The following is a 24,157-nucleotide window of genomic DNA, read 5'->3' on the forward strand; positions in this document are numbered from 1 at the left end:
AAGCGTCTTCAAATTTCCTTGTTTGTTTTTTCATTGTTTCAGTAACTACTTTATTAGGCAGTTCGCTAAATTAGATTTGATAGTAATCCTCTTGAGAATTTGTTGTAAACCATAAGGATATAAATAGTTTGAGTAAGTCTCTTGTGAGACGATCTCACGAATCTTTATCTGTGAAACGGATCAACCCTACCGATATTCACAATAAAAAGCAATAATCTTAGCATAAAAAGTAATAATTTTTTATAGATGACCCAAATAAGAGATTCATCTCATAAAATATGACTCGTGAGACCGTCTCACATAAGTTTTTGCCAAATAGTTTTTGCTATAAAAATCAAATGAGAAAAGTAAAGTGGTTAGTTACAAAGTTACGAGTTATTGTTCAAATTATTCAAAGACCTGACATCGATTAAAAAAAGTTTGAATACATATATAAGATTTTGTTATCGATCCTGAATTACCATATCTTAAAGCGGTAGTCATAGCCACGACCCAATTCAAGGCCCATATTTGAAAGGCCAATGAGTGGCCCAAACACAGGAACTGAAATGTGTTAAAGTCATGAGGCAATACTGAAGGCCCCAATTGGTCTGGGCTTAGCTCCAACAAATGGCCCAAACAATCAGCCACATCCACATAACGGACATAGGTCTGCATAAACCCGAGTCTCCCTCCACAGCTCTCCTGGTGCCAGGAACAGTGAAACACAACCAGAATATGATCCGAATTTCCCGAAGGAACACACAAGTCAAGCTAGGTCGTTCCCGGATGTTGATTCGTCGATCAATTACCGTCATTCCGATCGAAAAACTAGAAAAATCGGTGGTAGAAGCAGTAATCTAAAGCGGATAATATCTTTGATCACCAAAATTTCGATGTCTTCTGGAATTCTAGTCTTCGTTATTTACAAAATGTGGGAAGTTTTGTCATTTTTACTATTTATGCTCGTGGATTGATTGGAAGTTGTAAAACAGTTTCAAGGGGATCACAGAGAGAGTTTATACTGGGGAACATAGAGGCCTAATATGTATTTTGGAATTCGCGCACGGTAAATTTTCGTCAGCTGAAAAAAGATTTCCTTTCATTTTAATGCTTGATAGTAGCGATGATTCGTTTTTCTTACTTGATAATACTTTAAGAATTGAAATGATTTCCCATTATTTAGGGAAAAAATATGGGTGTATTGCTTGTTTCTCTTGATGATGCATCTTTGCTAGTTATATTTGATTGGAGTTCGTCCATATTGCATTTGTCTCCGAATCTATGGAGTATAGGTGTATTTTTTTCTTTTGGCAGCTGAAAGGCAGTGATAAATTTGAAGATGAAGTATTGGCATTCTTGAATTATCTCTTTTATTTGGTTTATACTGTAACTAATATAATTGTTCCAATCGATTTAGGTTTAACCATGAGCTATAAAGTTTGTATGAAGCTGAAATCAATTAGGAACGATGCTAACCAGTCGACTGTTTCGGGTCCATGTTACATGCTTGTTCATAGTTTGTAATTCTAGCTATAACATACTTCGTTGAGTGTGTGCTAGGAATATATGTGACCAATGCTTCTAATTGCCAGGACTCCACAGTCTCTGCTTGCCGGTTTGATGTGGATTGGTGTGAAGGATGGAAGATATTTGATGCGGCATGTTTGCCAAGATTCAGATGAACTATTCGACTTATGCTTGGACACAACATAATGGACGTGATTATGGACGTCAGGTATTGCTTGACCAAGATCTCACATTGACAGCAAGCTTTTTAAAATCAAAGGATAAAGAGAGTGGTTGCGGAGGAGACTGGGAAGTGTGTATTGAAGCGCAAATTGAAAAGTAAATTCCCAGATCTTTTAAAAACCTTGCATTGTAAGATCTCAAACTTAATGTAAAGGGTGGCCTTGTCAACGATGAGTGTCTCTTAGCATCCAAATTGACATATTTCTTTGTAGACAACTACACATGAAGTTGTATAATATGATGCATTTTTTTACGTCATGAAGGTGGAGTTGGAAGGCTTAGGAGTAAAATCCAAAATGAGTTATTCTTTAGTTGTGAACATGTTAATGAAAACTTAACTTTCTACATCGGAGTTTACTGGAGGATGTAGCCAAAAGGCTAATGAAGTTACATTGTTTTATCATTTGACTCCACTACTTGCATGAGTGGGGATAATTGTTGCCTTTTTTTCCCCATGAAATCAAGTTCAATAATCACTTGCTAATATAAATTCTTGATTTTTCTAAATGTTAGATCTAATGAAGATATGGATAAAATCATGCATTTGTTCTTTTACATGGCTGATGAAGGTGGATATGTTATAAAGACCGGGAGTTACGAGACTCTGACACTATATCTTACGTAGGTCAGGAAGACATAAGGCCTCGACTTTCTATCTGAAGCCCGAGAGTTACAAGTTCCAGGAACTTTATCTGGTATAGGCTCGGGAGACATGAGGCCCTAGTTTCCTATCCAATTCCCAGAACTTACAAGACTCCGACATTTTATCTTATCTAAATCCGAAAGATACCGGAGCTCGTAAGGATTTGTGAGTAATAATTACCAAGTGTTAAGAAGCAACCCATTTTTTTCTAAAACACTTATAAATTTTTAACAATTTTTGAAGACGAGGTTATTAGTCTGAGTGTCCGAATTATATCAGTCCAACCTTGAAACCTCGACCACTCCACAACACTTTATAATATTTTTTCACCCATAAGGGAAAGACATGTTTTGGTTTACTTCTTTTTTTGAATTACAAGGAGCAAGTCAAACATAATAGAAAAAGACAATTTTATTGATACATATTGTAGGGTCAGTTAAAAAAGTAGGAGTGAGATAGAAAGTATTTAAAAAATAAAGACTCTGACTTTTTTTTTAAGAAACAAGAGTTGACTTCTGATTATTACATTAACTGCAATTAAACTTTTTAACTTAATTAATTCTCCCCTTCTTTTTCTTCTCTGTCGACACACATCTTCCCCTAATTAAAATTTACGAGTCTTTTTTCCCAAATCGAGATATATCGACCCAAAACCAATTTAGTCGACTATGATGGATAGACCCAACAATCAACAGTATCGACAATCAATAATCGACCAATTGTTGGTCGACCAAAGACCAACAGTGTCGACCATCAATTGTTGGTCGACCAAGTAGCTTTTGTCTTTGACCAAAGCAAGTTGGTTGACCAAAGCTTTGGTCTGGTCTTGGTCGACCAAAACAATGGTAGACCACTGTTTAGTTTTGGTCGACCTAAGCTTGGTCGACTCACGTTTGGGAAATTTTTTTTTCAATCAGTCGATCGACTAATGAAAATAAATAATAAATCGAAATAAACGTTAATATTATCATATTATTATTAGTCATTGCGTCGATTTGTGTTGAGAATTGTAGTCGGAAAGAAAATGAAAAAGGGGACAACGGAGAGGATTTAGGTTGAGTCGACTGATGAGAATGAATTACGTGTTTAAAGTAAATGTATATATGTAATCAGATTTAATGATGTATTTAGACTTAAAATAAAGGACATTTTTTAAATAACTCATAATGCACTCCTTTCTCCTGAATTTCCCCTTCTTTTTGGTGTCGACCGGAAGGGAATCAATGGCCATGTCTAGATCCGAAAAATTATTCATGTCCTCGAGAATGAGGCGGGCCTCTTCAAACTGTTCCGGAATTTGTCAAAACCAGTCACGAAGTACGGATAGGCCTTGTCATCCATGACATTTTTGTGCTCTGGAGATAGGATAAAAGAAACCCGCCACCGCTCCTCGGACTGCTGTTGGGTCGCCATGGCAGCTACCGCTTCATTGGCCTGGGACCTTGAAGCATTTGCTTCCTCGGTCATGGCCCAGACCCGCATTTTAGAGGCTTCGAGCTCGGCCCTCAGAATATCTTCCCTGGCACAAGAAACCTCGGCCTCCACCTGGGGCCTTCTTCAAACTCGTCTGGGCCACCTCTAATTGCTGATGGGTTCTCCGAGGTCATCCTTAGCCCAGTCATGATTTCTTAGTGCAATAGCCGGGCCCATTCCAGCTCGTCCTTTACCTATCTTCCCATCCCATCAGAGAAGATAGAATATCACCAATGAAGCTTTTGTTGACTTAGGCGGTTGGAGAGAAGGCACTCTCATTGAAACGAAAAATAATGAAGGATGACGGTGATCAAAATATCGATCATTTTAAAAAATACATAGGCGTCATTATGCGGAAAGAGTTGAGATGAGGTTGGTTTAAAGGGACCCCGAGAAGTGGGTCACCTCGATGTAGAATGAAGGGATGGAGAACGGAGGCCACTGCGGATCTGGTCTGGAAAGAAAGTATAAAAACCATGTGGGGGTTGGTCAAGTCGATCCAGCAATAATAATGGTGAGGGGTGAAGGGATGATGCAGCAACAAGTAGAAGACCAGAAGGGCGTCGAAATTACGGAGAAATGAGAATAGAAGCGCGAGGAATTGAGAAAATGTAAAAATGAGGTCTATAGGATGTGTAAGTTTTGTTATAAAACAAGCGGACATGATGCGCCTCAGAAATTGAATTGTGTCACCCGCGAAGATGAAAAAACGGGTCTGGAATACGAAGCGATGTTTGTCAGGCGTCAAAGTGACAACGCCGGAAAATTTTCTGACGTCCTACTAACGTTTTATGTTTTTCAAGTGCGCAGAAACACATAATCTGATATCCTTTTGTCCAATTCTCGGGGCTAAAGAAAAGAAACATAACTCGATCCAGTATATTGTCCACCAAACTCACCCCATTTACTTGGGAATTATCAAGTATGATCCAAAGAAAATTAAAGGGAAAGGCGCACGACCATTTACCGCTTGGAAAGCACTCATAGTTTAGATCATGGCGGAGGCATATACCGATTGCTAGAGTTCTTGGTAAGCATTATTCACATCGATCTTTAACTTGTAACCAAACCCATTCCAAATTATGTTCCAAATGTAGTCTACTTCTAGTAAATCGTGTATAGGTTTACTTTAAGAACACGTGTCATTCACCACTTCACGTGAATCGGAACAAAAACTGGGACTTCATTTCACCCCAGAGCAATAGAAAGAAATCGATAGCTTTTATTTATTTTATATTAAAATCTTCATTTCAACTGTAACATGGTTTCTTGAGGGACCCGGTGTAAAAGATTAATAATGGCTTTAATTATATTGTGAACGAAATAAACATTTGCAGAAATCGATATTATTACTTATGAGTAGCCATTACCTTAAAGTAGCATATCTATACCCTTGGGCATTGCCGATTACTGTGTGATTTTATAGTTTTTTTTAAAAAAAATTAAAATCAAATTGTCATTTGCATAAAGTGGTTTCACGGTTTTGAGCGGTTGCGATAAGTTTGCAATTTTTTTGTGAATGATGGAATAGAATGAAAAAATAAAACAAATATTCAATATATTTTCATTCATCATTTAAAAATATAGCATTCAATACATCGTATATGTAAAATTCGAAATTAATCCTTTTACCCCCATAAATTCAGATCATCTTGGCTGACATTAGAACTCAACTCAAGTCAAGTAATTTCAGATCCATTATTCAAATTTAAATCATTCAAAATCCCAAGTCAAATCTAGCTTTATTCATCCACAGCAGTCTAAGATCTTATTTCACCACTACACAGTGATAGTATTTGGTTGACTAGGCTAGCAAGTTCCGCTTTCTGTATATGCTTATATTCAAGCAAGTTTTAGCTTGTAAATCGACCAAGATCTAGATATCGGTAGCGAATTATTTATAGCCTGAACATTAATGGTATCACAAAATAAAACAAAAGGAGAATATGTGCAGTCACAAGTACTTTAAATTGGTAATAGTTGATTGATGTCAAGGTGCTGTAAATATTCATTCATCAAGATTGTGCTATGTTACTAAGACCTCGAATGCTGAAACTTAGATAGCCTACTTCTTCGATGTCTTCTTTTTTGAGCCAGAATTAACTGCAGGCTGTGGCTTGGGATACTTTTCAGCTTCGCTTGGGTCTAACCAATTGAGAGGATGGCGATTGAAGAATGGCCAATTGGGGATGGTAACAATAGAAGTTAGCACGACTCCTGCCGTGTAGATGAGGAACATTGTATGAAAAGACCCAAACACGTAGCCTACAATGAATGCCACAGCAGCGAAAATTACCAACATCAGCTGCATCAGCTGCTCTGCTAGCTTCTGCCCCTGCCAATCCATCTGCCAAACAAATTATTTAGTAACAAGATAGTTATGCCCCCAATGAATTATTAAGTACTCATGTAGATGTGGTCGGGATTAAATTATTTAAATTAAAAGCAGTTGTAAAGTAACTATCTAAAGGAAAACAATGACAAATTACATGAAATCATCCATTTAGTACCCAGTAATGTAGAAATTTCAGAACAAATAACGTTCCAAAGGGGTTTAGTAGTCAAAGCTAAAAATATGGAATGGTGATGAGCGTGAAAATAAATAACGGGGTTAGCAAATATTGAGATAAACGAGAGATATGAGCGCAGGCTATTTAGCACTTACTGGGTAGGAAAAAGCACTTTGACCACAAGTAATAGAGTCCATTAACAAGTATTTTGAAGCAATTCGACACCAAAAAACCAAAGCCGCATTGCTCAAGGAAAGAACATAACCACACTTTTCCAAAACACAGAAAAAAGACCGAAATACCCACAGGACATTGTCCAATTAACTTTTAAAAAACCAGCTTTTCTTTTGGATGGATCAACAAAGGGTATGAATGTACCGGACTAGTTGAGTAGCCATTTTGACTACCTGAACCCGACCCAAATTTGTCGGGCAATTCGGGGTTCCTGAACTTAGAATCCTGTTTTCTTAAAAAAATGACAACAAAAATCATGGTGTCTCAACATTTTAGAATATAAAGGCATGAAAGGCAGAATTTCACAGAAAGGTGCGGATGCATAAATTTATTTAAACCATCAAAATGCTCCACAATATTCATAACAAGGCAGAAATACATAAATCTAATTAAACACGTTTTATGGGTCCTCTCAACCTTCAAATATCCAAAGTTTAAATAAGAACTTTAAGGATATATCTCATGTACTCCTCGTATCTAACCAACCATGGCTTGCTGCTAAATGAAGAAATGTACTGTTTAAATTACAAGCTAAAACAAAATCTCCTCGTGCGGTAAATACACTTTTGAACATGTAGCATTATTTACTGAATCAATAATCATTAGATCTCAAAAGGTTCACCCAATAACGTTGTGATTTTCTGTTCATGAAGTTTACGAGAGACCTGTTCAAAAAAAGGTAACATATCTTTGTTTTTTTCATCAGGTAAGGACCAAGATAGTACTTGTTCAACTTAAAAATAACATTGCATCTCTATCTCCTTCACCAAAAAACATATTTTAACATCAAATCATTCCCTTGAATGCTAAGTTAATTAACCGATAGCATAAAAGTACAGAATAAACTCCATACAAAAAATCTTTCTGAAAAACAGACTTTATCAGCCAGAGAACAAGGAAACAATGTAGCATCGTTTACTGAACCAGCAGTCATTGGAATAACTCAAGAGGTTCACCCAATAACATTGCAATTTTTATCCCTGAAGTATACGGAGAGCCTTGTTCACAAAAGGCAACAAATCCCTTCTTTTTTCATCATGTTGAACGTTGTAATTGAACCAATACTCAAATACAAATGGAACTCGTACAGCACAAAAAACGTAGTTAAATAAAAACAACGGACCTCAGCAACCCCAAGTATATAAAAATCATGACTCACATAGTTCAAGCACATTCAAAATTTCAAACTAACAAAGTTGACTAAGAAACAATTCGATAAATTTATAAATTTTTACAAAATAAAAAATCAGTAAAACAACCACAGCGTCGAAATTAATATCAAACTTAAATTATAAGTGAACATTTTAGCCGGACCAAAAAAAACACACCTTGAAATGAACTCGGAGATTGGATCCCTTAACTTTGCAGGCTGCGACAAATATATAGCAAATAAAGAAGTAAACACACATCCCAGAAAAAAAAAAAACAAATTCCAAGTTTTGCGATAAAAATGATAAACGAAAACCTACATTTCGTGGCGTTATCAGGCTCCCTCGTGTACTTCACCTGTCCAAATAACAACAAATAAGACAAATTGAAAGTTAATATCAAATCATATCACAGATACAACATAGATTGTGCGTAGCGAGAGAGAGAAGGGGTATACCTTCTGCGGATCGGAGAGAAAATGCTTCTCCGTCTCAGGGTTGAAGGTCCGATGACCCAATAACGAAACCGTATATCTACGTGGGTCGTATTGGCATGGCCCAATTGTTTCGGCACAATAATTCTATTTTATTAAGTTCCAGACATGGCATGTAGATAGGGATGTAATCGAGTCGAGTCGAGCCGAACTCTTGAATGTTTGAGTTTGGTTCGTTTATAATCGAGCCGAGCTCGAGCTTTATTTAACGAAAATATGCATGGTTCACGAGCTTATTCAAACCTTTATCAAGCCTAAACAAGGTTAATAAATATAAATTATACATTTAAATCTTCATTAAATTAATTAAAAAGTAAATTATATATATAAAGAAAAATATATTATTCTTATTAAATTTGTACATTTATTATAATAAATAAATTTAATAGATTTTTCTATATATTTCATAGATAATATGCAAAATCAATAAATCAAATATCAAAACTATTATTTTTTCATCTAAAAGATTACTCATGAACTTACCAACGAACATGTTCACGAGCTAACGAGTCGAATACTGTAAAGCTTGAGTTTGGTTTGTTTATCTTAACGAGCTTCATTAAACGAGCTCAAACGAGCTTTTATCGAATCGAGCTTCGAATAGCTCACAAACGGTTTGATTCGTTTACATCCCTACCTGTAGGCTCATAATTGTGCCCAATTTACGTGTACAATTATCATTAATTAACAATATTTAAAATATTCAGATTTGAAATCTACTATTTTTTATTATTATTATAGTATTTGCGAGAACTTGTTTTAATTTTTTTAAACTTGAGTCAATGAAATATTTGGAAATTATACATAAAAACTAACAAACAATTAAAATAAGTTCTTGCTCAGTGAAAAGGAATTCGAGGATTAGGACTCGAGATATTCATTCTTGAAAATCCCCATGTTCCTACTAACATCATATCCGAAGATGGGTCAGACGATACCATCAATCCTCTTTTCATTTCTTGGTTTCACCAGGACCAACTCTTGTTCTCATTTCTGCTAGCTTCTATGACCGAAGTTGTGCAAGCCCAGATGATTGGTTGCGTCACCTCGTCCCAACTATGGACTCAAGTCTCGCCTCTTTGCAACCAGATCAAAAGCTCGTGTTATGCAGTATAAATTACAACTCCAAACACTGAAAAAAGTCACATTAAGCATGAAAGATTATCTCAGTAAGATGAAGGGATACATGGATCTCTTAGCTGCATGTGGCCATCCCGTTACAGACGAGGATCAAATACTTTACGTTCTTGGTGGTGTAGGCATGGAGTATGATTCCGTAGTAGTGCACGTCACCTCAAGAGTAGACACTTTATCTGTGAAGGGCCTAAAACTCCTTTCTTGAAAATTTGCGGAAAATTAAAAATTTTCTTTTTAAAAGAACATAAATGGCCTCATTCATAAAATCACCGGTGAATCAAGTTCAATATTTCAAAATATTGCAGCGGAAGAAAATTAAAGTTTTGCCAACAATAACAACTTAAAAATTATCTAACGACTGATAAAAATTGTTTGTGGAATAAAATAACAACTGCTGCACTGAGGTCCTCGGGTGCCACTACTGCCGACCCAAGCTGGCTCACTGGTCCCCGCCCTCGGCCCTGGCCTCATCAGTACCTACAACAATCAAGTCTAGTGAGCCTAAAGACTCAGCATGCATAAATCGCAGGTAACGAGTAAAAATCTGAATTTAAAATATGCATGAGTTAACATATCCTGTCCTGAGGCGTACTGAAAATAATCTGTACTGAGCAATTATAATACGTGCATAACTGAACTGGAAATCACTGTAAAAATATTTGCTCCTTGGAGACTGTACTGAAATATCTGGTAAAATTTTCTGTTGAGATTATGTTTTACGCCTGTGGCCACTGCACTAAGCTGAACTGATCGGTAACTGGCTACCGGGGAGGCTGAAACTGAACTGAGCTGGCCGGTCACTGGCGACCGGGTGGTACCATACTGAACTGATCGGTCACTGGCGACCGTATAAAATAACACTCCCACATAGTGAATGAACCACAAGCCATATCGCATAAATCTCAAAAATAATCATTTTCTATTTAATGCACGTAAAATAATTAACTGGCATAATGAAAATTCCTGTAATTTTACCAACTGGATTGGATTGGATCGTTCCCAGGCTCGCTGCAACCTAACTATGCCATGAAAATTATGCAATAGCTTAAACTTGACCAACTATGCAATTTACGTTCAAAAGATGCGACTATGACGCCTAATGACTTCGCATTTAATCATGACTCCGAGCCAACCTGAACCGACACTGAACCGACGTATAGTCATGATTAAAATACGCTGAAAAATCATAAAATAATGTTCCTAAAATGATAGGGTCGAAATCTAGGTGGAATGGAGGCCAAAACACGAAACGCTCTTTCGAGAGTCAATTTGGTACATTGCACCGTAAATTCTCGTACGACCTCAAAAATGATCCAAATGACGAACGGTCGAAAACATGACCTTCCTAACTCAATGAGGCACTGTCCAGTCTAAGGCCATGGGCCAAAAGCCAACCAAGAACTCGAACGAGCCTCTGAACCGACACAGCAACTTGCTGTAATTTCCAGCAGCTGCGCAACTACAAGACTTGCGTTGGTTTCGAGACTATAGGCCATTAGGGGCGTGAACCACCGACTAGAGACTCTTACCAACATCCCAAGGAATGATTTGAACCATGGCTAAGGGCCCTAGGCCAGCCACAATCCGCGTCACACCAAAACTCAACCGAAGGGTCCAACCGAGAGCAACGTGCATGCGTGTGTAGTGTTTATGCTATGATCGATGTCTCGTGTCATTCCAATGGCCATTTGATTGACCATGACACGATCTAGACATCTAGGAGCATGATATGAACCGTGGCTAAGGGCCATAGGCCAACCAAGATCCACACCAAGCAACAAAAGAAACGAAACCATATGCTGAAAAATGGAAGGGGCCGAACGGGGAAAGGGGCTGTTCTTGTTTTGATTAAAAACCGATGAACCATGGACCAAGCCACCAAAAGGGAAACTTAGTCACGTCTTAGACTTGCTAGGGAAGTGATCCAACCATGGCTATAGGCCCTTGGGGCAGCCAAGATCAGATCCTTCCTCCATGACAAGAAACTGAATTTTCGAACACCAATCTGCGCCTATGAGAAACTTGCTGTCATTTCGGTTTTCCAGCAAGCATGGGGCTGGTTTGAATGGACCAACATGGTCCTAATGCATCCTACTACATGTATACAAGCTGCCTTGGGAGCCTGGAGTCGATCCAATACCTGAAACTCACAAACCAAAAGAAATCGTGAAGCTTTCCAAGGAATTCGAAAATTCTGCATGTGTGGTTTCAAAATGTTTTGACATGGATCTCGATTTTTGCTTGAATAAACCTGATCATGTACTGAAAAATAAATGATAATATGACTTGATTGAGGTTTAGAAAGAATCTAGACATGCCTGGTTTCGTTTCGAAAGAAAACGAACGAAACGACGACGACGCGGCACGGAGGAGGTGGAGCGCTTCTTGTCTACCTTTCTTGCTCTCGATTTTTCTCCCTTTCTCCCTAGCTATTATTCACGTTTTTTCTACACTGAAAATGGATCTGAATGATGAGGTATTTCGGTGGTGAGGGAGGGGGAGTGATGGTTATGAAGGTGAGGAGAAGGGTGTACAATAATAGGATCATATCAAGACCAAGTCTTCCCAAATTTGAATTTTGAATTATGGTTTGATATCAAATGAGTTGGTGGATGCTTCTAGGAGGTAGTGGCCGAAATTTTGCTTATTTTCTAGTCTAGGATATGTCCATTAATTAATTAAATTGTGCTCCCAAAAATCCTAGAATTATCCTACAACTTACATGCAAAGAAATGGTCAAAAGGTTGATGAGTTGGCAATTAAATTGTCTAGCAACTATGGGGGCCGAAAATTGCAATAAAATGAAGGGGAAATATTGTTATCTAGTCAACTAATAATCCTTGAAAGCCTTACTAATCCTTTAAATAATTTAGTGATCTAAAATGAGTTCATTTCTTAATCACCTCAAATAATTAAATTAAATCCTCAAACCTCCCTTACTAACTTAAATGAACTTACTTGCTAGCTAACTTAACTTCTGGAAATATTTCTCGAATCTTAAATTCTACCTCAAAACTCCGACTCCGGTCCGGCCTCATTGAAATAACTGAAATGCTAAAAATCAAACTACTGAACTGAAATAATAAAATAATTAACTTCAAACAATTGCATTTAAAATAATCATGCAATGAAGTCAATTAAATTTAAAAAAATCTAGAATTATGCATGGCTTATACGTAGACTGATTTACGGGTTCTACATTATCTCTACCCGAAGTTGGCGCACTATTGTTATCTCATGAAGGACGACTTGATGTCTACAATCTCAAAGCTAATAACACATCAAATTTTATCAATGCAGCCACTCTTTTTCATCAAAAGAAGATTGAAACCCAACAATCCTTTCAAAACTCTCGAGGACGTGGTTGTGGCAGAAATTACAGAGGGGATCGACGAGGGTGGCATAACAACAATGGAAGACCAATATGTCAAATTTGTGGAATACCGGGGCATGTTGCTCTACTACCGTTTTGAAAAAGATTTTGTTCCAAAATCTCGACAGCCAACACAAAACCTCAACGGGTCTCCTCTGCCAAATTTACCAGCAGCTGCTCTTACCACTGCCTCCTCTGAATCAGCAACTTTAGATTGGTGGTACCCTGATTCGGGTGCTTCGCATCATGTTAAGATTGAAACTTGGACCTAACTCAACATCAAAATCTAGCTCAAGGGGGAGGGGATTGTCCAAGACTATATATACAACTCCTAGATATTTTATCCAACCGATATAGAACAATTAACAAAGAGCTGTGAATTAGTCAAATTTCAAAATGTTTTAATTGCAAAGAAAATGTGATATTGGACTTGTTATCATCTCTTTCAAAATGGAAAAAAAAAACAGAAAAAGAAATAAAAGGTAATATAAAATAATTAAGTTGATTGCTCTAAGTAAAATAATCATAAAAATAATATGTTGATATCTTAGTTAAATTATAAAAAGATATTTGATGTAATAAAATGTTTATTAAATTTTGAAGAGAAGCCCAACTATATAAGCACACAAATTTTGACAAACAACGTTAGGAACAATCATGCAAACTTCATGCATATTTTAAAAGAAAAAGAAATCAACATGCACAAAGTCAACATGACAAACTCACTCATCAAAGTTCGAATCATGTAAATGGTACATTAAAAATTTTGTTTTGTAATAAAATAAGTTTTAGTCCAAGGGGAACGTACTCATCCAGAATTACTGTACGTCAATTCATTATTCTCAGAAACGCACAAATTGGGATATAATATGCGAGACTGAAATTGAGTGATGGTTAAACTAAATGTTGCACGACTTCACAAAATTTAGCTGATGACAAATTATACAGAAATCGGACAACTAAGACAAATTATACAGAAATCGGACAACTAACAAATTGTCCATGACTAAAGTTCGGTTCAAAAGATAGCAACCACATTCGAAGCAGAAATTGTCGGAAAAAAAAACTATCGTGTTATGGAATAGCACAACTCACCTTTACCTACAGTTTAATGGCCCTTATTCGATAACAAGATCTTTCAAAACCACAGTAAAAAAGGCCAAAACCTAAAGTAGTTTTCTTTAATTAATTAAGTTAATTAAACCATATGATAGTATGAATTATGATTGATTTAAATGGTAGAATCATAGAAAGAGAGAAGCCGTCAATCTTACAAATCCAAGTATATTCTAAAATCAAAATCATTTTTTGCAAATAAAACACAACTGTCTCTCCAAAAACAGAAAGGGTGGATAAGCTCAAAAATTGGCAATACGATGATTTGGAATTCACCATGAGCTCAAGCTTTTCTAGGCTTGCTTGTTGCCAACTGAGATTCGGGCTGCAAAACAAACAAGAAAATGTGCCAATTATAAGTAAGACGAACATAAAAATTGTGATTCAAGGAACTCTTTGACCAATCCTAATTAAAGATTCTTGAATTCATGGTTACCTCCTTTTTCACAGATTCTTCCTTCTCAGAAAGAATCAACTCAATGTGGCAAGGAGATGACATGTAAGCTGGTAAGTACATCATAATGTTAGTTCAAAACTTTTTATTAATTATAATTTGATAAACAAATAGATAGAGCCAATGCTTAACAAGAAACTTTTTTTTGTTCAACATAAGAAAAATGAACAAATAATCAAAATGATGTCATACGATTGATTCTCCCATGCGCGCGGTATGTGCGACGTCTTTGCTTCTGAGCCTGGTTAACTTGAATGTGGGATATGAAAAGTGTATCCACATCCAATCCTTTCACCTAGGAACAGAAATCTTCAGTTATTAGATATAGATATAAATGAAGTACGATGAAAACAAATTGAATAAAGCTTTACCTCAGCATTACTTTCGGCGTTCTTCAGTAAATCCAAGATAAACTTAGCAGATTTCGCAGGCCAGCGACCCTGTCCATTGGAATGCCTGTTCTTTGCCTGAGCAGTTCTTCCGACACCGCCGCAGTAGCGAGTGAAAGGAATGGCCTGCTTGTGGGCAAGGACATCCTCCAAATACCTTTTAGCCTTGGCTAGAGGCAGCTTTCTGATGGCATGCGCAGTTTCCCTAGTATTCTGCACAATTGTAAAAGGTCATGCATCTTAGATTAGAGATCACATTATTTTCAACAAGGATAGCACACCACAATGATGATATTTATAGACAAAACAAAAATTTATTTCAGCGTGAGACTTCTTGGTGCGACAATACCAAACACAAATGGGTATAAACACATTTTATGGGTTCTCTCAACATTCTAATCTCCAAAATTTAAATAAGAACTTTAATTATAATCACATAAACTCCTCGTATCTAACTCATGGCTTGCTGCTACATGAACAAATGCACCGTTAAAATTACAAAGTAAAACAAAATCTCCTCTTACTGTAACACAGTTTTAAACATGTAGCATTATTTACTGAACCCATAATCATTAGATATCAAAAGGTTCACCCAATAACATTGCCATTTTCTGTTCCTGACGTTTACGAGAAACCTGTTCAAAAAAGGCAACAGATTCCTGCTTTTTTCATCAGGTAAGTGCCAAGTAGTATATTTTCAGCTTAAAAATAAGGTTGCATCCCTAACCTTCACCAACAAACATATTTTAAAATCAAATAATTCCCTTGAATGCAACGAAAGCAAAGCTAATTAACTGATAGTATAAAAGATACAGAATAAACCCCATAAGAAAATCTATTAAAAAAACATACTCTTATCAGTCAGAGAACAAGGAAACAATGTAGCATCATTTACTGAACCATCAATCATTGAAATAACTCAAGAGGTTCACCCAATAACATTGCAAATCTTTTATCCCTGATGTATACGAGAGCCTTGTTCACAAAAGGCAACAAATCCCTGCTTTTTTCATCAGGTCATACGTTGTAATTCACCCGATACTCAAATACAAACTGGAACTCATACCAGCATAAGCAATTTGAAATTAAATATAAAGAACCTCAGCAACCCAAGTATAAAAATCATCAGAAAGATAGTTCAAGCACATTCAAATTTCGAATCTATATAAAAGAAGAAATCAGGAAAGCCACAAGTACAAGGACATGTAAGTCATGTCCAAACATCAAACAGAATCACACTTGAACACATTTAGACGAACGAAAAAAAGTGAAACATACCTTGAAATGAACTCGAAGATCGGATCCCCTAGCTTTGCAGGCTGCGATAAATATATGACAAAAAAGAAGTAAAGACACATCCAAGAAAAACTAAATTCTTAGCTTTCCGACTAAAAATGATAAACGAAAACCTACATTTCGTGGCGTTATCAGGCTCTCTCGAGTACTTCACCTGTCAAAAAATTAACAACAAACAAGAAAATTTCGAAGTTAAGATCAAATAATAAACTTAAAGATAGTAGATACAATAGAGATTGTTCTGTAGCGGACAAGCGAAGAGATATACCATCTTAGCTCCTGCTTCTGCGGATCGGGGAGAAAATGCTCCGCCTCAGGGTTCTTAAGGTGAAGGCGACGTATAAGTGGAGTCTCTTCGTTTATATCTCTGGCTTCGAAACCCTAATATCTACGTGGGTCATAATGGGCTGGGCTAATTGTTTTGGCAGCAATAATTCATGTTATTAATATGATCAATGTCGTTTCTATAATTAAATTTGTATAATAATTTTTATAATATAAAAATTTTATTTATCAACATTTTATGATAAATTCCATGTAAAATATCACAATATAATAATAATATTTCACGATTTAATTATTAGAAATATCGTTGTACGATATTTTGATTATACCTTTGATATTACTTTACAATAATTGATATTGCGGGCTCATGATTTGTGCCCAATTGATGTGAGTTGTGCAACCCAACTTCATAGGCAGCACGGTAGAGTTTAGAACCGTAGAAGTGAGTCAAAACTCAAAACTAACAAAGTTATTTTAAAAACCTTTGCAAAAAAAATTTCATATTTTTTTTAAAAAAATTAATAATAATAACAAAATTTTGACAAACATTCATCATATCTAAAAGTTGTTATTTTCAGAATTTGCTCATTTTTGTAAATTTGCTAATGAGTTTTTACTTATTATCTGTAATCGAACTCAAATATATGTTCTATTGAGATAAGTTTATGTCTCTGCACGCTACCTGCGTTGACAAAGAATGCTTGAATCTAAGAAAATATGTAACAAACTTTCATTGATAATTAGTGTGATTACCTATTGTTTAGAATATTATTTCTTATTTGAAGAAAAATTTGATACAAGAAAAACCGTGAATTTAGTAATATTTCAAATTGTTCGATGTTCAAAGTTTATGTAATATTGGAATTACGTGTTATTATCTCTTTGATATCAAAAAGGAAAGGAAATATACGTTAACCAAGTTGATTGTTCTAAGTAAAGTATTCATAAAAATTATGTGTAGATATCTTTGTTAAATTATAAATAGACATTTGATGTAATAAAATAAAATGTTTATTTTAAATAAATTATGAGCGCTCTGATAATATAAAGTTTGAATTATGTACATCGGACATATTTTTTTTTTTGTATAATATATGTTCTATTTTTTTGTCAGTAAGAATTAATGTATTATGTATGTTATTTCATTTTTCTTTAGAGTAGCTCTAGCTTCAAAATTAAATATTTATTTTAGAAAATTTTACTACACTAGCGGTCAAGCTCTCAGGAGTGCACGAATTTGGGATATAATAGTGTGTGAGAATGAAATTGAATGTTGGGTAAAAAAAGGAACAAAATGTTGAACGACTTGCCAAAAATTAGGGCATCTCCAACCGTTCTCCATAATGGAGAATCTTCTCCAACCGTACTCTATTTGTTTCTTCCATTTTAGAGCATGCAATAGTGATCCTCTATTTATGGAGTATCACTGTTCATATAGAGGATTGAAAAGGGGTGAAAAATAATTACAAAATAGATATTTTAAAAATTGCCATATAGTCATTTTGAAAATTAATAAGCGAATTACATGTAGTTGTGCCATGTTTAGCGAATTAATTAAGTTTAGTTAAATAATATATTATGAAATCAATTAATTATATGTGTGTATGTGTTCGAAAATGAAATAAATTAAAAAAAAATATTTGGTAATATTTAGAGGATATGAGTTGAAAATTAAATAAATTAAAGAAATAGAGTATTTGGTAATATTTAGAGGATATGAGTTGGAGAAGGTGTTTGAAAATAGAGATCATGGATCTCTATTTTGGAGGATAGAGGATGAAAAATAGAGGATATGGATTGGAAATGGCCTTAGCTGACAAAAAAGTAACAAATTGTCCAAAACTTAAGTTCTGTTAAAATTTTTCTCTACCGAAACAGAAATCGTTGAAAAAAAAAAGCATTAGAAGAAATAGGTCGAGATGAAAGTTGTAAGAGTAGAACTCTTGTGAGACGGTTTCACGAATCTTTATCTGTGAGACGGATCAATCCTATCGATATTCATAATAAAAAGTAATAATTTTAGCATAAAAAGTAATATTTTTTCATTGATGACCCAAATTAGGGATGGCAATTTCCTCCGAACCCATTGGAGGATCCGATACCCGACCCGAATAGAAGAGGGTATGAAGGAATTTTTAGACCCGATTAAATAATTGGGTAATCGGGTATGGGGATTTTCGGGTTCGGGCATGGAGGCGGGTTTGATATAATCCGACCCACACCCGACTCGAATACCAGTTTAAATTAATATATATAAATATACATATATATATATATATATATGTATATATGTATATATATAGTAATTATATTTATTTATATTAAAGATTCATCTTCTCAAATCCAAGTAAATCGGTACTTTTTCTTTTCTCTTCCCTTTCACTTTCACTTTTACGTTTCAAGGTTTTACCACTCTTTTATTTTGCATTCAATTTCTCATCTTTTCCACTGGTAAATTTATTCCATGTTTGACTTCAAAAATTGAAAAATACTTTACTTCCTGATTATGGTTCATTATATTCCTTTTTTGTTTGCATATTTCCCAATTCATTTTAGGGTTTTTTTAATCAATTAATTTTGGGAGTTTGGAATGTACGTGACTTTGTTTTTTTATTGGTTTTGGTTTTTTTTCTTTTTAACTTGGGCTATTTTTAATGTTTTGTTATTTTTTCTACAAAGTTTATTTTGCAAATTTTTATCATTAATAATTTTTCTTATTTTTCATTTAAATAATTTTTAAATATTCATAACATCATTGAAACAATTTAAATTTTAAAAAATTCAATTGTATATGATAATAGGGTATTTGGGTAGGGTATGAGTATCTGATAATCTTATGAGTATGGGGATGTTGATGAAATTCAATACCCGATGGGTATGTGGATGGGTATGAGGATGAATTTAATAAATGAGTATGGGGATGGATGTATGAAATCCGATCCATACCCTACCCATTGTCATCCCTAACCCAAATAAGAGATCTGTCGACATGTGAGATCATCTCACACAAGGTTTTTCCAAGTTATACATGTAGTGACATCCATCCAATTAGGAAAAAGGGCTTTCAACTTCTGCGTTGACTCGGTTAGATGTAGGTCCACTACTGCAATCTCAACCTTTAGAGCTTTAGAATTACTTGTCTGCAGAATTCATATTAAAAGGGTATTAGCATGTATAGAGAATTTCATTTCACCGAATAAAAGATTGTATTGCAGTAATGGGGTGAACACAAATGGAGAGAAAAATATCTCATTGATTAGTGATTACTCAAGAATGTTTATGTACAGGTGTTCTATACAACCGCTAGCTAACCATCATAACAATCATCTAAACTAATTACCCGTTTTAAGTACATCTATAAATATATCTAAACTCCCCCTCAAGGTGGTCCATAGAGATCCTTTATAGCCATCTTGGACATAAGAGCAGACAAGGAAGAAAAAGGTAATGCTTTGGTAAACACATCGGCCAACTTATTGTGTGAGGGAACTGGAAGAAGCTTCATAGCACCAGCGTGAACTTTTTCACGAACAAAGTGGAATCAATCTCAACATGCTTACTATGTTCATGGAATATGGGGTTCGAAGCAATACGAATTGCAGCCAGATTGTCACAATGTACCACTGCTGGTTGAGAAATATGAATGGAAAAATCTTTTTGAGTAGTTGTAACCAAACGGCTTCACTAATTGTTGTGGCAGGAGCCCTATAATCTGCGTCTGCTGATGAGCGAGAAATGGTGAGCTGTTTCTTAGCCTTCCATGAAACTAAAGAATCACCAAGGAAGACGCAGAAACCAGTAACAGACTCGTGAGAATCCACGCGGGTACCCCAATCAGCATCAGAGAACGCACGCAACTTAAGGGATGATGTTGCGGAAAATAATAACCCCTGTCCTGGCCTACCTTTGTTGTATCGGATTAAGTTATGTACAGCCTGTAAATGAGGCGCTCCAGGCTGGGCCACTAATTAGCGAAGTTAATGGACAGCGAAAGCGATATCCGGACGAGACAAGGTAAGATAGAGCAGGCGACCAATGAGTCAGATTATACTGGCTACTGTTGGGAAGTAAACCACCATATGTAGAGGACAGTTGAATGAGAGGATCCATAGGAATAACTCTTGGCTTGGAAGCCAAAAAACCATTGTCTTCGAGAAGTTAAAGAGCATGTTGGTGTAGTGATAAAACGATTCCGGTAGAAGACCGTGCAATTTCAGGGCCGAGGAAATATTTGAGGCAGCCCAAATCACGCAGTTTAAATTGGGCAGAAAGCAATCGTGTTTAATGGGTGGATGGCAGAAGATGAAGGACCGGTGCCGATGATATCATCAACGTACACCAATAAAGCCACAAATGTAGAGCCAGAGCCTTGAGTGAACAACGAATAATCAGACTTACATTGAGTGAACACCAGTTGAATGAGGACATGAGGGAGTTTGGAATACCACTGCCTAGATATTTGGCATAAGCCATATAGGGATTTATGAAGTTTGCAAACCGATTTTTGACTGGAAGAACAATGCCCCCCCTGAAGCTTATAGCCGAGAGGTAGATCCATATACACCTCCTCAAATAAATCACCATTTAAGAAGGCATTGTTGACATCTAACTGAAGTAGATGCCATCCCTGACATGCAGCCAATGCAAGAAGAACTTTGACTGTAACTAACTCAGCAACAGGCAAAAACATATCCATAAGGTCGCAACTTCCTGCTGATTATAACCTTTAGCCACTAAACGAGCTTTGTGGCGATCAACAGACCCATCTGGATGAAGTTTAAGCTTAAACACCCACCTACACCCGATAGAATGCTCGGTAAGGGGTAAGGGAACAACAGACCACTTACGATCCAAAGCTGATAATTCATCTTGCATTGCCTGCCTCCATTCAGGATAAAGGACAGCTTGATGATAGAATTTTGGTTCGAAAGGGAAGAGACTTTGAGAATAAATTCCTTATATGGAACAGATAAACGATCATAGGAAACAATTTTTGATAAAGTAAATGGTTTCGATGGACTGGATTGATCAAATGAGTCATGAATGTGAAGCAACTGACAGTGATAATCTTGTGAGAAAGTTGGAGCGAAGGGCTCTACGAAGAGGGATAGGAGAAGAACTGGAAGGAGCAGTGGGTTCAGGTAGAAGAACATCAAAAGAGGAATCAGATGAAATGATTGGGAGAACCAACTCAGGAAAGGGATCTATGGGGAATGAGGAGGGTAGCATAGAGTGAAAAGGAAAGATTGTTTCATGGAACACCACTCACGAGACACAAATATACGTTTAGTTTCAATATCGTATAGTTTGAATCCCTTTATCCCGGGAGGGTAACCAAGAAAAGCACAAGAACAAGCACGAGGATGGAACTTTGAACGTTGATCATGAAAAGTTGAGGCAGCGCAAATCACCCAGTTTAAATTGGGCAGAAAGCAATTTTTTTAATGACTGAACAGCAGAAGATGAAGGGTCGGTGATGATGATATGATATCATCAATGTACACCAATAAAGAGCCTGAGTGGCTGAGAAACAAGAGATAACCCTGGATTATCAGTGTGATGAAGAAAGTAAGGACTCAGTGGGTCATCAATGGCGGATCTGCCATTTGAAGTAGCTGGGAAGGATTTGGAATCGCCGTGTGAATGAGGAATAATTGGATGAAGAATAACAAGAATTCTACGAAGAAATAACCGGAGGTAGATCGGAATTGACTCAGAGATCGAGCAATTGGTAATGGACGGAGCCACCGCAACAAAGAAATATCACTGATACCATATTGCAGTAATGGGGTGAACACGAACGGAGAAAAAAATATCCCATTGATTACTCAAGAATGTCACTACAAGTGTTTATATACAGGCATTTTATCCGGGCCGATCCTAACAGTATTTGGGCCTGAGACTAACTTTTAAAAAAGGTCTCATAATGTGTGTTCATATTTTTTTTAGTTCCATAGCAATTTTTCAAATTAAATCAATACGTTAAAGACAATATTAAAAACTAAATGAATAAAAATATCAAACACGTTCAAAATGATTACTAAAAAACAATCCGTCAAACAGTTTTAGAGCTAGAAATATTAATCAAGTCTGTATAATCAAGTTGTTCAGTCATTTCTTTCTCAATCGATAACATAGCCAATTCATTCAATCTTTCTTGTGACTTGGTTGATCAGAGAAAAGTTTTGATGAGCTTCAACTTTGAGAAACTCCGCTCTGCACTTGCTACTGTGATTGGGACAGTCAACAAAATTTTATAAGCAATATGAGCATTTGATATTCTAAATGCAATCATTATTCATATGATTATCACATAAAAAGATATCGATGATCAAGCGCAAACAATCTTCAGTCACATTAATAGCTTGAATGAATCTCCCACTTTTTACATAACTAAATAACTGGGAAATGACTGTCTTACTCACCAACCGAATTCAACACCAAATATACATATCAGTTACAGCCAATTACCACACATTCTTGATACGCCCCACATACACATTTTCAACCTTTCACTTTTGAATTTTGATCTTAGCTGGACCTAATATGGTGAACGAATGGACTGATTCCATGGAGCCTTTAGGATTTTCAATTTTTCATCTCGTTATACTTTATATATATTGATATTTGAAATTTTGAATACATATTTTAAGAAATATTTGGGTTTTTTCTATGCACTCTCAAGCAAAGTTTCATAGCAGGAGATTTCATGATTTGGAAATTTCCTCGTGTATATATTACAAAAGCAAAAACAAAAGGGAAGTCTCAAATATTGAATCCCCGCCTCAAAAATAGTGAATAAATCATTAATTCGAAGGTAATATATTATTGATTCTCTTTTTCTGATTTGTTCCGATTTTTATACTTGTCCTTAATCCGTCATGCTTCCCACCATTACTCCACCCCGATAAGAAAACTAGACTGGTTTGATAAATCATACCAATAACTTATTGCCAGCTAGATTAATTCATCCACTCCTGAATTTGATTTCGAAGATAATCGATAATTTCTTAAAATGTTACAAGTGATTTTTTTAATAATAAAATTCATGTTTAGGCCGCACTAATTCTTCACAAACTGGATTTTTCTTTTCGCTTCCATAGATGCATATGTGGGGGCTATCTAGTATTACATATAATAATTTTTTAAAAAAATTTTGAGCCCCAAAAAAGAGATGAGCATGAGTCATTGGACTCATTTGACTCCAAATAAGCACGGCCCTGCGTTTTATATAACCGCTAGCTAACCATTCTAACAATCATCTAAACTAATTAACCATTACCAGTATATCTATAAATATATCTAAAAGATTGGTTTGGTTTAAACCGAGCTCGAACAGCTGAAACGAACGAACATAGTACAATTTGAACACCTACGATTCATGTTCCAGTATTCATCCCGCTACTCAAACTCAATTCATGTTGATTTATTTATTTAATGGTACGAAAGTTAGCATAGCATATCATATTACTGTCTTTTTTTTTTTTTGACAATTAACTTTCCGAACAGCTTAGTCATCTCCAACTTGTTTGAAAGTTTTCGAGCTTTAATTGTAAGCTCAAGATGGACCAAATAGATAGACAACCAACCGCTTTGAGCTCGAGTATTGACTACTTGATCAACCTTGAAGAGTGCAAGTTTGGAGCTTGATTATGTTCGTGTCAACTCCTAATAATTCCAAATGGTAAAGAATTTAAAAGTTACCTCCAACCAAAAGGTCCAGTTTTCACGGCCTGCACCAGTCAATCTTCATATATACGATGGTGGCCCATTCCCAAACTCCACTGGAGCTGTTAGAAATTCATAGAGATTTAATATACCGCAAAAGAAGGAATGTTTGGTGGCACCAAAAAAAATTGAATCACCTGGAACTA

The 24,157-nt window shown here is 35.8% G+C and overlaps 1 protein-coding gene, 1 long non-coding RNA gene and 4 other non-coding genes across 12 annotated transcripts; 1 reads left to right on the top strand and 5 right to left on the bottom strand.

Moving 5' to 3' along the window:
- Window positions 1-664: 664 nt before the first annotated feature.
- Window positions 665-1,984, top strand: LOC142533013 (uncharacterized). Of its 2 annotated transcripts, none has more exons than XR_012816658.1 (2): window positions 665-1,048; window positions 1,400-1,984. It is a non-coding gene; the product is annotated as an uncharacterized LOC142533013 (long non-coding RNA). The 2 variants fall into 2 exon arrangements; XR_012816657.1 differs by having other exon boundaries at window positions 1,575-1,984.
- A 3,812-nt stretch (window positions 1,985-5,796) lies between these two features.
- On the bottom strand, window positions 5,797-16,416 carry LOC142532803 (large ribosomal subunit protein uL22y-like). 6 transcript variants are annotated; one of them, XM_075639281.1, is made up of 7 exons: window positions 16,267-16,416; window positions 16,116-16,152; window positions 15,981-16,021; window positions 14,685-14,915; window positions 14,506-14,608; window positions 14,296-14,363; window positions 13,955-14,184 (listed from the first exon to the last, which is right to left on the bottom strand). In XM_075639281.1, exons 1-7 carry the CDS (start codon window positions 16,267-16,269, stop codon window positions 14,143-14,145), a joined length of 525 nt encoding a protein of 174 aa, XP_075495396.1. In that variant the 5' UTR covers window positions 16,270-16,416; the 3' UTR covers window positions 13,955-14,142. The 6 variants fall into 6 exon arrangements, with proteins under 6 accessions (XP_075495397.1, XP_075495400.1, XP_075495399.1 ...); XM_075639282.1 differs by lacking the exons at window positions 13,955-14,184; window positions 14,296-14,363; window positions 14,506-14,608; window positions 14,685-14,915 and adding an exon at window positions 5,797-6,194 and having other exon boundaries at window positions 16,267-16,408; XM_075639285.1 differs by lacking the exons at window positions 13,955-14,184; window positions 14,296-14,363; window positions 14,506-14,608; ... (2 more) ...; window positions 16,116-16,152; window positions 16,267-16,416 and adding exons at window positions 5,797-6,194; window positions 7,920-7,951; window positions 8,061-8,097; window positions 8,198-8,330.
- On the bottom strand, window positions 7,162-7,291 carry LOC142534020 (small nucleolar RNA snoR74). Its single transcript, XR_012816891.1, has one exon. It is a non-coding gene; the product is annotated as a small nucleolar RNA snoR74 (small nucleolar RNA).
- LOC142534019 (small nucleolar RNA snoR74) lies at window positions 7,493-7,624 on the bottom strand. Its single transcript, XR_012816890.1, has one exon. It is a non-coding gene; the product is annotated as a small nucleolar RNA snoR74 (small nucleolar RNA).
- On the bottom strand, window positions 15,243-15,371 carry LOC142534018 (small nucleolar RNA snoR74). The gene has a single exon (XR_012816889.1). It is a non-coding gene; the product is annotated as a small nucleolar RNA snoR74 (small nucleolar RNA).
- Window positions 15,580-15,712, bottom strand: LOC142534017 (small nucleolar RNA snoR74). The gene has a single exon (XR_012816888.1). It is a non-coding gene; the product is annotated as a small nucleolar RNA snoR74 (small nucleolar RNA).
- Window positions 16,417-24,157: the final 7,741 nt, after the last annotated feature.

Source organism: Primulina tabacum, chromosome 18 (assembly GCF_025594145.1).
Source record: "Primulina tabacum isolate GXHZ01 chromosome 18, ASM2559414v2, whole genome shotgun sequence".
Taxonomy (NCBI): domain Eukaryota; kingdom Viridiplantae; phylum Streptophyta; class Magnoliopsida; order Lamiales; family Gesneriaceae; genus Primulina; species Primulina tabacum.